Genomic DNA, 13,697 nt, shown 5'->3' on the forward strand with positions numbered 1-13,697 from the left:
CTCGCATTCCAAAGTCCAACACACATGTACACTGAGAATCCTCCATGTATTTGACACTAGAAACAGAAAGATAAACAAGGCATATGTCTGTACCTTGGACTGTGAGGGCTTAACGTTTTCTTGGACATTATTTTACAGTTGAAGAAAGAGAAGGCTGTGTGTGATGCAGCAGTATTCTGTGGCAAGCCAAGGACCAGAGTCTATTCTTTGGGTCTCAGGTCTACACTTCATCAGTCAAAGAGAACACTCAGAAAAGGAAGAGATGTGTTTTCCTTTTTACTGTTGATACATGCAGACTCAGCCACTGCTTGGTAACTTGTATACGGTTAGGGAAAAGGATGTGGGGCACCAGTCTTTCTTCTTGAATTGGGATTTGCATCTTTGCTAGTAATAATATACTCCCTCACCAAATACCTCAACTTAGAACTCAATGGTATCACAGTTTGGTAAGAATATGGAATCTATCAGAAACATAATAGTCTTCATTTCCTGTAAGAAAGCAATATTAAATATCTTTACTTGGTCTAAACACAGAGCGTAAGTGAAAAAAAAAAAACACTGAACAAAATACTGGTGATTTTCTGCATGTGAATGATGGCAACACAATCAGATACACTCTAATTTGGGGGTTTACTGACATTGTAAAAATAAGCAGTAAACTGTAACTTTTCTCATTATATAGCTTCCCTTCCTCCAATCCAATATGCTTGGGCTTAACACGGTCTCAATCAGTGTGTTAAACACACACACACACACACACACACACACACACACAAACCCCACATATTGGTTCTGTTTATACTCACCATTAAGTAGAACACATATACCTGATTTCTATTAAAGTCATGTTCCATTAAATATGTTTCCTTAAAAGTTTGGTGGGGAAACATTACATCTAAAATATTTTCAGAACACTTGCTTCCTTGTTTACAAAAAGAACTATGCCAAAATACTGCCATAAACTTATTAGTAAATACTCAATGGTTTGGCATAGTGACTCCTACCTCATGTACTGGTTCTTAGCACTCATGGCACTGGTTCTTGATAAAAACATTTTACACCAGACTGGGAGAACCTGGTTAGCTAATTCAGCATCCTTCCGTACCTTGAAAACACTGCTTTTTTTCTTAAGGCACTGTCCACAGTGAGACTTAATATGGAGAAGAGCCTTGCTTTTAGGAAACTTTTTAATATGACTATGTTATTGAAGACCACCTTTTGCAGTAACAGATAGCCATTAACCAAAATCTAAACCCCAGGCTATTTCAAAGAATGGGCCACAGTTACAACTCCTCAAAGTGACTCAGGATTTATCAGAAAGATCCATCAGTACCATATAAAAGGAGGATATTGTCTCTTCAGGAAACAATTCTCCATTTAACCTTTCAGCTGTTAAGCATGTCTTGTTATAAGCACTTCTGGTATATAATTTTACTTTTCTTTAATTTTGAATGCTGAGTTCTAGAAACCCAATACTGGTACCACATATACATGATATTGGTATCTTGAAACTACATGACCAGTCACCACGGCATGACCTCACAAAGCACTGCATTAACGCTGAAAATATATAAATTATATCCTTGGGTGTTACGAAGCAGGAAGAGGGAAATTCAACGGAGTAGCACGCTGGTTAAGAGTATGACCTTTGGAGCCAAATCACCTGGGTTAAATTCTTGGCTCCTCTACTTACGCGCTGTGACTTTAGATTAATTACTAAACCTTCTTCTGCCTCAATTTCATTATCAGTAAGATGGAGACAAAAAATTATACACACCATGATGTGGAAGTTTAAATGACTTAGGGTAAAGCACTTAAAAGAGTCCTTGGCACATAATTACTATTTTGTAAATAATAGCTATCACTAGAACTTATATTCTAATGATAGCTCATACTACCTATTACTAACACTATACACACACACACACATATATATATATATACATATATATATATATACATACATACATATATATACATATATATGTGTGTGTGTGTATATATATATATATACATATATATATACATATATATATTTATATATTTCCCATTGAAAGATCTCTAATGATCAACTTCTTAAGACTCCAAAGTCCTAGTTAGTCTATGGGTAAGGCACTTTGATCTTTCATTAGAAATGCAAACTCCAGGATACCTACTAGAGTAACAGGTTTCAGACTCTGGCCACTGGATTGTGAAGCGCTCGGCTGGGCGTCAGCAGGTGGGCCTGGCGCTGGGTCACTGCTTCTCCTCACCAGCAGTGGAGTGCCTGTAGGACAAAATAAGAGGTGAGAGGTCAACAGAACCCTGGGGAGAAGAGAGTGCATGGTACAATGCAATTTAATTAAAAAGGTTTACAACATGCTTTTATGTAAAAACATTCTATTTCTAAGGATGCTTGTAAATTAATCCATTTAATGATCTTTTGTCATCTATTTACAGACTGACACATGGAAAGAAAATCTTTCAACTCTCATCTTTCCTCACTTGCATTTCAAAACGAGCCATTGTACTTAACCAAAAACTATTAGGCAGTGCAGAAGTTGACCGTGTGCAATCTGAAACAGATCTAGAGAATATATCTGAGTATTAAAAAGAATGATTATCCAGCAGACAAGTGAAGAGATTCACATAGTCAGTGCAATTTGTTATTCAGTAGAGCTAGAAGTATAGTTATTCCTGCAATTTGGTGCTTCCCAAATCTTTTGAATGATGAAATACACTGAAATAAATTATTTGCTGGGGTTATAGCATTAATGTCTATTTAAGTATACAAAGAGATTGGTTCCATTCTCTTCCTTTTCTCCTAAAGTAGATAAAACTGATAAGGAAAATAAGTTACTTCTTCTAAAAATATATCTTGATTTCTTTTTAATTTAATGAAAGCTTCCACTATTAAATATTTGAGCCAGTTATTAAATTCTGTGAAAAGATCACACTATTAGAAAGTTCAAGTGAAATTCAACCTTAACAGAGCTAGCGGCCTAACTAGTCTGCCTGCAATTAGGCCTAAAATAATTTGTTTCATACAAAATTGGCCACTATGGAGGAAACTCTCAAAAAAAAAATCTTTTGTGGTCTAAAAATTGCTCTCATATAAAAATTAACTTTTTATTTGCATGCTTTGGGGAAAAAAGTAGAAAGCAGTAGAAATGCAATTCTCCATTTATCAATATTCTGAAAAATATTCCCCAAGTCTCTCAAGCTCTGGCTGTTTAAAATAACATTTTTCATATTCCATTTTAGATGGTGTGGTTACAAAAATCCATTTTGAAGTTATTTACAAATCTGATTTTTGTATGTGTTCCAACATTTTTATCCTGTGTACAAAATATAGATGCTAACACCTTCTATCTTTGTTCAGGTTCCTTTTATCCTTGTTTTTTTTTTAATTAAAAAGCTTTTAATGTTTATTTATTTTGAGAGAGAGAGGGACAGAGTGTAAGCAGGGGAGGGGCATGGAGAGAGGGAGACAGAGAATCTACAGCAGGATCCAGGCTCTGAGCTGTCAGCACAGAGCCTGACGTGGGGCTCGAACTCACAAACCGTGAGATCATGACCTGAGCCGAAGTCAGACGCTCAACTGACCGAACCACCCAGGCACCTCATCCTTGCTGTTTTTTTTTAAAACTTCTTTTATAATAAGAAATTAACAAGCTATTTAGAATGAAACACTATCCAAAATGTTTATAAATCCAACGTTATGTTCCATTATTTCTTTTTTATTGATAAACATTTCACTGCATTATTCCCTAATTCCTCCACATCCATCTACAAATTTTTTAAGCAAGTGACATAGCAATAGTTGTATGGCTGGCAACTGTGCTTGAATGAAACATTAAAGGAAAATAACTGGAAGAGAAAGTATCATAAAATCTCCAGACAATAGAGTTCCAGTCCTGTACCAGTATTTATTTTTTCTGATTCAGCTGATCTGAATTACCATTAACATAAAATGGACAAATCATTCTAAATGTGGTATCTTCACCATTAACATAAAATGGACAAATCATTCTAAATGTGGTATCTTCAGAAGCAACCCATTATCCTTAAAATTAAAAAAGAGAATGGGGAAAACTCCATGAAACTCCAGTTTGTTTCTAAACATTTAATCCACACCAGGACACTGCATGCCAACAATCTCAAACTGGATTAAAAACAAAGCAAAAGCAAGTAAAACCAGCATGGGACACCAAGGTCCAAAAATAAGTTGATTTACAGACACAGAAATGGAAATTTTAGTGATTGACAGCTGTACTATTTTTCTAGCTGAGTCATACACATGTATATGAATATATATAGAATGTGTGTGTGTGTGTGTGTGTGTGTGTGTGTGTGAGAGAGAGAGAGAGAGAGAGAGACAGAGACAGAGACAGAGAGAGACAGAGAGAGTGTGTGAGAGAGAGAAAGGGAGAGAGGGAGAAAAAGAGGACAGCAAGACCTATTGTTTTTTTTTGAGTAATAAACATATTTTTCTTAAAGCCACACTAGATAATTTTCATGCAGCTATAAGGCATAGTTGTGACTCTGCTTTCCATCAATGCCTGCTATTTTAATAAGAAAATGTTAAATTATTTAAGACATAATTCTATAACAATATGAATTTGAGTTTGTGCATTCAATCAGTAGGCCATAATATTACATGGTGTCTCCCAGAACAAGATAGTTCAGTGTTGTACCAGCATACCCACTCTTTGGGACATTAACCAAAAAAACAAAACAAAACAAAACAAAAAACTGCACCAAAAACAATAACTAACATGGCTAGATCTTAAACATACTCTCAACTTATCAGGAGTAAGTTCTGTTGTTGTCTACTTTTTCTGGATCAGATACTTGAATGCCTTCTGGTGAGTCACCTTCTAGTTTTTCTTTGGCTGCCTTAATGTGTTAATACCAAGTATAAATCATTTTGTAAAGGAATTAATATGGGGCATATATAAATATGAACTGTTACCTCAGAGAGCTTTAAACAACCCTTCCCTTGGCAACTGAAAATTCATTTTAAAACCAATTTTAAAACAAAATTTTAACACAAATTTAATATTTGTTTCTTTTTCATTGCCAAGCCTCATTTGAGGATGACTTCCAAGAACAGACTGAGCCACAACTTAAAGACAAAGACAGACACATCCTAGTATAGAAAAGAAGACGAGTACTTTCAAGTCCTGGAGACGATGTGGGGAGAACCTTGGATAGAAGGCCCACCTTGCAGGCATGGCTACCCAGAATGAAAAGGAGACAACCACATCCAGTTTCATAGAATTTTCTGTGTGAGGGAAAAAGTAAATAAAATGTAACCTCTGCGTCAAAGGAGCTTATAACCTAACAGGGAAGGTCAGACTCTAAGAACTATCATGTGTCTATGCAGTGGAGAAGACCGTGGGTTTTGAAGACAAAAAAACTGGGCTTCACCTTTCCTGGCTCTGTGACATTGGGCTGCTTGATGACACAAGCTCATCATTTAAAGCCTGGTGATAAAAACAGATCACAGAATTGATGGGAGGCTGAAAAAAAGGCAGGCAGGCATGGGACATGGTACTGTACGGTCTGCAATTTTTATGCAGGAAATCCCCTTCCTCTCAATAAAAAGGAGATAAAAGCACTTGCTATTGTTATGAACAGTGTTATCTGCTCAAAAAATTGAACACCTGAAAGTCAGTTTTCATGACATTATATGTAAATTAAAATAATAAAACATAATTCTGTGCTGAGCCAGGTATAGACTTACTATAGAAATCAAAGCTTTTTTTTAAAAAAAATTTTTTTTCAACGTTTATTTATTTTTGGGACAGAGAGAGACAGAGCATGAACGGGGGAGGGGCAGAGAGAGAGGGAGACACAGAATGGGAAACAGGCTCCAGGCTCTGAGCCATCAGCCCAGAGCCCGACGCGGGGCTCGAACTCACGGAGCGCGAGATCGTGACCTGGCTGAAGTCGGACGCTTAACCGACTGCGCCACCCAGGCGCCCCAGAAATCAAAGCTTTTAAGAAAAAAACATGATGTTGTGGGAAAGGAGTTCAGAAATGGAAAAAAAAACCAATAACCCATTATTCATTGATAGTTTTTAGTTAACTGATAAAGGACTCTTACTCTTAGATTTTAGAGGCAAAAGCCCTCAGTTCAGCTTAAGAGAACAGAAGTATTCCTTGGATATACCAGTTTAAAAGCCATTGACTGCAAAGCCCAAAAATAAGAAATGTTTTGTACTGTAAAGCATAAAATCTTATACAATTGCATTATGTTTTTCCACATAGTTAAATATTTGAGGCCTCATTACGCATCAGGAGCTCTACATGGAGTGGCCGATATTAAGATGAATAGTCAGGGTGCTTACTTAGGGTTTATTTTTAAAAAGAGGCTGCGAGGACAAAGAACAATTTACACACACGTGCGTATCAGTGCAGTGTTCCAGTGGGGTCACGTGTGGGTTGTTGAACCCATACCCATGAGCATGCACACTGCAGACTAGACCAAGCCCCACTTTATTCAGGCAGAGGCACAGAAACTTAACGAAAGTCACAGAGAGCCAAAGAGAAGCAAGTGACCCTCAAAGCAGAAGAGTTCCTGATCAAGTGTGTAGCTCCTGGTGACCCTGCCCTTGAAGATAGGGTCTTGCCACATCAGGAAAGTCTAAAATACTTTCTGGGGCACTGACCATGCATATCCAGGGCTTTCATTCCACTCAGGCTGAACTTACTCCCACACTCACCACTCTTGCTTGTAAGAAGATGGCTAGACTCCTCAGGTTCTCCAGGCCTTGAGGCAACCAGCACTGGAGTCAGTTCCTGGGTGTCTATGAGTGATGGCATGTCTCCTCCCACTGCTCAAGCAGTCACCATTTTAATGATAGTAAAACTAGGATTCAAAGGGGTACAGTTACCTGCCCGATATCCCCCCATAAATGTAAATAAAGGAGCCCAGAGGAGGACCATCTAATCCATTTGGGGGGAAAAAAGAGGGCTAAAAGGTGCAGCAACTAGTTAAAAGGATCAAATTGGTACATTAATGAATCATGCAAGATATAAAGGCCAACACAAGTTATCTCCAGAAGTTTCTGTCCCTGTTATAATAACACACACAGACACACACACACACACACACACACACACACACATCCTTGATGGATTTTTTTTTTCCACATTTAGAGGATGTGTCTGGGATGGAATTGACTTAAATAACAGATAATATGTTATACATAAAATTCTGTCCTGGAGATTTTCAAAGACATCTTAGAAATATAGACAGTTATAGAGATTGAAACCAAAGTCCAGAAGAATCATCCACATGATGCCTCAATGGGCAGAGGAAAAACAAACAAAAAACAAGGACTTTAAACATGAATCCCATTTCAAACATCAGAAAGGCACATGTTCTAAATTGTATGGTGTAGAAATTTATCTAAAAATGGTTAATGAGTCCCCTGAGCAAAACCAAAAGGCTAGCTTGTCATTAATATTGGTGCCATTCATTGTAGGGCAATTGATACCTAGGGCTCTAGGGGGTCCCAGTCCCAGGTAACGTGCCAACAGGCGTTCTGTAAGAAGTTGGTGGCCTTGGGGCACCTGGGTGGCTCATTTGGTTATGCATCCAACTCTTGATTTCAGCTCAAGTCATGATCTTGCAGTTTGTGGGATTGGGCTCCGCGTAGGGCTCCGTGCCAAACATGGAGCCTGCTTAAGATTCCCTCTCTCTCTCTCTCCCTCTGCCCTCTCCCCGTCTCATACATGCGCTCATAAAAATGAATTGCAAATGGTTAAAATCTTACAAACTTAGGGGCACCTGGGTGGCTCAGTTGGTTAAGCATCCAACTTTGGTTCAAGTCATGATCTCATGTTTCATGGGTTGGAGCCCCAAATCTTAGCTTTAGCCCACTGAGGGTTAGATGGATTTGTTTTTAATATAAGATGTCTTGGAACACATGAGAAACAAGACAATAGATGTTTAGTTGGGCATTCATAAGGATGAGTTCATATTAGAAATCATATTGGCTTCCAGAACAAGGGAGCAGAGATAAGGATGAGGTAATCAAAAGAGGAAGGATCAGGACAGGTGTATCAGTGACATCACATGTAAAACAATGAGAAAAACAGAATTCTATGTTCTCACAGAATCTTCAGAAAGAAAGGGTATCTAGAAAAGTGGTTAACAAAGCCACAGAGGCGAACCCAGAGGGAAGGTCGAGTGGGAGAATGGAGAAAGGAATAGGAGTTTACATGATAAACTGTTATGTTCAGAGAAGGGGTTAAAACCTGGGATTGTTAGAATTTCAATTTTCCTTTGCTCTAAGGGATCACTTCTGTGCTACTGAATTATCAAATCACCAAAACAGACAGTTTAAAGAAAGAAAACATGCTATCTAGCCAATGCTACTGAACACTGAGGACAAGAAGATAAACAGGAAGGGGAAAATGCTATAGAAATATACCTAAATTGGAAAATATTTCACTTTGGTGATAAAAATGAATTGCAAATGGTTAAAAATCTTATAAACTTAAAAAGCGATAAATAGGAAAAGACACATTTTTCCTAGTAATTAATATTAATAGTATATTAATAATATTAATAGTATGCATAAGCCATGTCTTGGTTTCATATAGTACATTTCCTTAATAGAGTTTATACTAGTCAGCACCTAGAAGAATGCCTTTCAATTATCCTGTACTTCAACACTCATTGAATGAATTTGACATTAAGTGAATCATTTTGACGTTAAAATATGGATATGTTCTCCTGAGATATGGTGAAGAGAGATGGGGGTTCAGGAGATCTGCCTTCTAGAGGTGGCCCTGGCATGGCATAACTTCCAGGAAGCTTCTCTACCCCAGAGTCCAACCTCTTTCCCCATCAGCTAAGTAAGCATGTTGGATCGGCTACACCAAAATCCTGTTCCAGATCTGCAAAGAGATAGTTCTATGATTTATATAGCCAATTAGAAAATTGAAGTGAAGAGAAATTAAGCTCTTAAGTCTTTTGGACTTGATTTCTACTCCAGTTTTATTCACCTGACACTTTTCTATTGTGGGGTCCCATCTTCTATGTGAGGAGGTGTGTGAAAATAAGGGGAATGACAGCTCTTCAATGCAGGGGGCATTCCTTTCATCTAAAGAGGTCAGCACAAAGAAAGATTTGGATAGAGAGACACAGGTAAAAGGAAAGGTCGTGGGGAGGAGGGGCGAGAAGGCAAAAATTAAGCTATGGTCACATGGGCATGTCTGGCAAGACACTTGACCCACTAGCCAAGGCACACAAGTACCCCTTCCGGAGTGCATGATCTCTCTTGCAGATGACTAAACTGCCTTGTCAGTATTTGCTTCCGATTAATCCTGTCAATACTTCAATAAAAAAAAAAAAGAAAGAAAAAAAAAGATGAGTGAAAGTAGTACATCATTTGTAAAGGAGACAACTAGATTTTTTTGTTGTTGTTTTGTAAGGATGTTATGGGTGTTAGATAAGGCTTTTCAACTGATACCTACCAAACTCCATTGTACTGAAATCTGGAGATCCATTAAAAAAATCTGGTAATGATATCAATAGGGGCACAATTTATGGCAAAGGGCCGAGAAGAGACCACTTTCGCTACAGGAGTGCTTGACCAGTTTTGGATTGTGATGAATGCGGCAGCTGTGACATGCTTTCAGACACCATGATGGAAAAACCACATGAGAGAAACCAAGTCAAATTCTAGCAGACTTGTAGCTGTCCAAATATTTTAGTCTTAAATATCACTGCTTTAGGAAAGTAACTCCCAGTATTGCCATAAAAGGGGCAAAGAAGTTCAAGTTGACTAACGGTATCATTTTTCTTTCATTGTGGATTGCAAAAGCCATGCCCATTTTATACACAAAAGGATAAATGCAAGTAATGCACAGAATAGTCACCAGCTACACCATAGATATGAACAGGCACATACATGATAAAATAACTTTCAGTATTTGCAAAGCTGCTTAAATTGGAGTGCTAGTGGTATAAAAACAAGTGAGGGGGGTTTAAACTGACCTTTTTTTGGAAATTATACTTTTCTCTGAAGATGGTTATGCCTTCAACTCAAAGTATATTATTGCTATATTCCTGAGGATACATGCTTTTTCTTATATTACGTGTTTCATGTTTTGGACAGTTGATACATATAAATTTAGAATGTTTTATATTGTTTAAAGTACTTCATAGCATCGAAGTACTCATGCTGTTGAAAATCAGTTAATGCCATGTGCTAGACATGCCCGAGGTCCCAAGTGTTATATTAAGAACGATGGCAAGCAATAAAGGGACAGAACTCACTGTATGTGTTTCCCTGATGTGCATGAAAGAAATACAAAAGTGGCCATTTTAGGCTAGAGTCAAATTTAAAATATTAAAAAAACAAAACAAAGACAAGCTACAGAGGAGTTCATGTACAAGCAAATGTCCTGATTTTTGAAAGGTATACACTAAAAAAGCAACAAAACATTAGCAAACACAAATATATCTGAACTAATAAAGCCAAATAAAGGCTCTGAAATCTTAGAGGTAGAAGGAAGAAATGTGACCTATGCATATCCCCTCTAATTTCTTGTTCTGGCATTCAGGTACCTCATGGTTTCCCCCAACCTACCCATCTGACTGCATCTTGTACCATATTCTTTGCCATGAGGCACATGCCAAATAGGACCATCTGCCATTGCCTAAAAATGCCCTGCAAACTCAGTGTTCATGCTGATTTTACCCTCTACATTATTATCCTCTAACACTGTAATCAGTTGTAATCCTGTCCAGTCTTTAAGTCTACTTCTACTTTTTTGGAATACCAGACACAGATTTGCTGTGGAGCTAATAAAGTGTAACTTCAGGGTCCTGCACAAGATCCCCGGAGGAGCCTAAGCCACACGATCACAAGATTATAGGATTTTGTGAACTTTACATAAGTAAAATAGTTTAATTGCAATAGGTTAATTCTATCTCTTCCAACTCTAAAGACTCCTCCTGTTGGGTAAACCTAGGTGGCCAAGGGCATTTCTGGGATCCAGATAAGGGGAATATTAGTTGGGGATATATTTTGTTTGAATACAATGGACTATATTTGTATGGTTCACAGACAACATTGTGTATAGTTATTAGCAGTCTTCCTGGTGGGCAACGTATGTAGAATCCTGTTACTCACTGTGATGGTTTACCCAGCATCATGACACTAAGGTAGAGGGTCAAGTGACATATAGAAATAACTTCTTTTTGTACCCGCATCAGAAGGGTATGGGTACTAGAAGATAAACAAGATTTAAAATGCACAAAGCCAGAGGCTAGTCTACAGAAAATTCTTCCACTCATCCGATGTATAAAATTGCAGACAATTCAGTATTCATTCACTATTTGGGTAATTCGGTTCTCATGGATACCTTGACCAATGGGAAGTTCTTTCTCATATGGGAAATGCAGCATAGAATGAAAATTCCCATGCTACTGAGATACAAACTTGTAATGGTTTCACAGAAATGTAATGAAGCCCCATGTTTACACATCCCAAATATTACTTAACGAGCATTTTGAATAGCCATGAAACAGCAAAGACTGAACCATTCATTTGTTCAATGTATAAAGAATATTACATATGAAGAGGTTATTAAAGAACATGCAGCCAAGAATTGTGAGGAAAAGAGCTAACAGAGTTATTTTCAGGCATTAATTAATATGTAATCAATTAGCATATCATTATTTTTTTCATATTTTCTGACATCTCCAGTATATTAATTTGTAAATTGTTGTGATTTTTAATCATTAGTAGACATTTTTATGTTCTGAATTGAACATGGATGCTCCTTTTCTTAAATAGCCATCTCCCCAGATTTTGTACATCGAGAACCCTACAAAATGTTGGTCTGCCCTGAACCTTTTTAGGGTATGTCACATCCCACTTTGTCTTATGTGTAGAGTTGTATCTTTGTTGTAACCCCTGTATTTACTACTTTAGCATCTACTGAATGACTAAAATATACTACGAAGTGTTCTAGGCACTCTGGATATTATCAGCACACAACACACAGAGGTCTTGATTTTATAGAGCCTGTAGATAGTTGGAGGAAGACAGATATAAACAAGTACACAAATAATTATGTGTACTTAAGATCAGGATAAAGCAAGTGCTTAAGCAAGAATGTGTGAAGTGATGGGGAGGGAGTAAGTTGGGGGAACATTACACTGTGAGCTCTTTAATACCAAGCAACTCACCTTAGTCAATCATTTAGCATCCCTAGAAAAGTGGGTAACTGACAGATGTATGTTGAATTGAACTAAGCAGAGTGAGAGGAACAAAGATCAACCTCTAAATTCAGATATCTTTGGAATCTGAAGTGTCCCAGACAAGAGAATTGTGGGGGTGGTGGTGGGGGGGGGAAGAGGGGTCTATGCCCCTAACATGTAAATAAATTGCTGCTGTCAGGTTTGTTTCCCTTTACTTAACACTTTTTTCTTCATCATCAACATTTATTTTAAAACAAACACTAGTCACACTGATGTAGCATATGTTATCACCCTTGCAACTTAATGATAAATGAGCATAAAAGTGACATCAACACCAGTGTTAAACAACCGCAGTAGAAGCTTTGAAATATTGACTACGATCTTGTCAATTACTGTGGTTTATGAAGGAGTCCATTGCCCAGTTGATCTTTTAGTTTTCCATAGTTTACAATCTACATCCTAGATACTTATAAGATTAATCAATATTCATAAGATTTATGGCAACCTGTGTAATAACTAGAAGGATAATAGTTGAGTTTGCTTGAAAAGATTCTTTGGAGGAGCTTTTATTTTTTTTTTTTAACTTTTTTATTTATTTATTTTGAGAGAGAGAACAACTAGGGAAGGAGCAGAGAGGGGGATAGAGGATTTGAAGCAGGCTCTGTGCTGACAGCAGAGAGTCTGATTTGGGGCTCGAACTCATAAACCACGAGATCGTGACCTGAGATGAAGTCAGACGCTTAACCGACTGAGACACCCAGGCACTCCATTTGTTTTTCTTTTTTATTTTTTTTAATGTTTTATTCTTTATTGAGAGACAGAGAGACACAGGGCATGAGCAGGGGAGGGGCTGAGAGATGGAGAGACACAGAATCTAAAGCAGGCTCCAGGCTCTGAGCTGTGAGCACAGAGCCTGACGCGGGGCTCGAACTCACAAACCGTGAGATCATGACCTGAGCCGAAGTCAGATGTTTAACCGACTGAGCCACCCAGGAGCCCCTAGGCACCCCTTTTGGAAGAGCTTTTAAATAGAATTCTGAAATGCCTAAGATATACAACTTAATAAACTGGTATAAAATGATTAAGATGTGGGGTGCCTGGGTCGGTTGGGTGTCTGACTTCAGCTCAGGTCATGATCTCATGGTCTGTGAGTTCGAGCCCCACGTCGGGCTCTGTGCTGACGGCTCAGAGCCTGGAGCCTGCTTCAGATTCTGTCTCCCTCTCTCTCTCTGCCCCTCCCCTGCTCATGCTCTGTCTCTCTCTGTCTCAAAAATAAATAAAAACATTAACGTGATTAAGATGCTTAGACTAGGCAGATGGATACATGGTTTTAGAGACTAAAGATGAACTTCCATGCATGGATACTGATAAGATTTGTTCAGCCAGAAAATAGGCATGACCCACGCAACTGGATGAGCAAGTGATTGAGGAGCGAAGGAATCTGGTTTAGAGGAATATCACTAGAAAGTCTTAAAATGGGGGACTT

The 13,697-nt window shown here is 38.0% G+C and overlaps 1 protein-coding gene across 4 annotated transcripts in view; it reads right to left on the reverse strand.

The window, feature by feature from the left end:
* Positions 1–13,697, reverse strand: part of PARD3B (par-3 family cell polarity regulator beta) — a 1,011,734-nt gene that overhangs the window by 533,714 nt on the left and 464,323 nt on the right. For all 4 annotated transcript variants that reach the window (XM_047084837.1, XM_047084838.1, XM_047084839.1 and 1 more), the window contains exon 4: positions 2,157–2,266. In XM_047084837.1, coding sequence (XP_046940793.1) covers positions 2,157–2,266 — 110 coding nt within the window. The remainder of the gene's footprint in view (positions 1–2,156; positions 2,267–13,697) is intronic.

The sequence above is a fragment of the Lynx rufus genome, unplaced genomic scaffold (assembly GCF_022079265.1).
Source record: "Lynx rufus isolate CCGP_SWC_20201006 ecotype Redwood Valley unplaced genomic scaffold, mLynRuf1.p SCAF_2, whole genome shotgun sequence".
Lineage (NCBI taxonomy): Eukaryota > Metazoa > Chordata > Mammalia > Carnivora > Felidae > Lynx > Lynx rufus.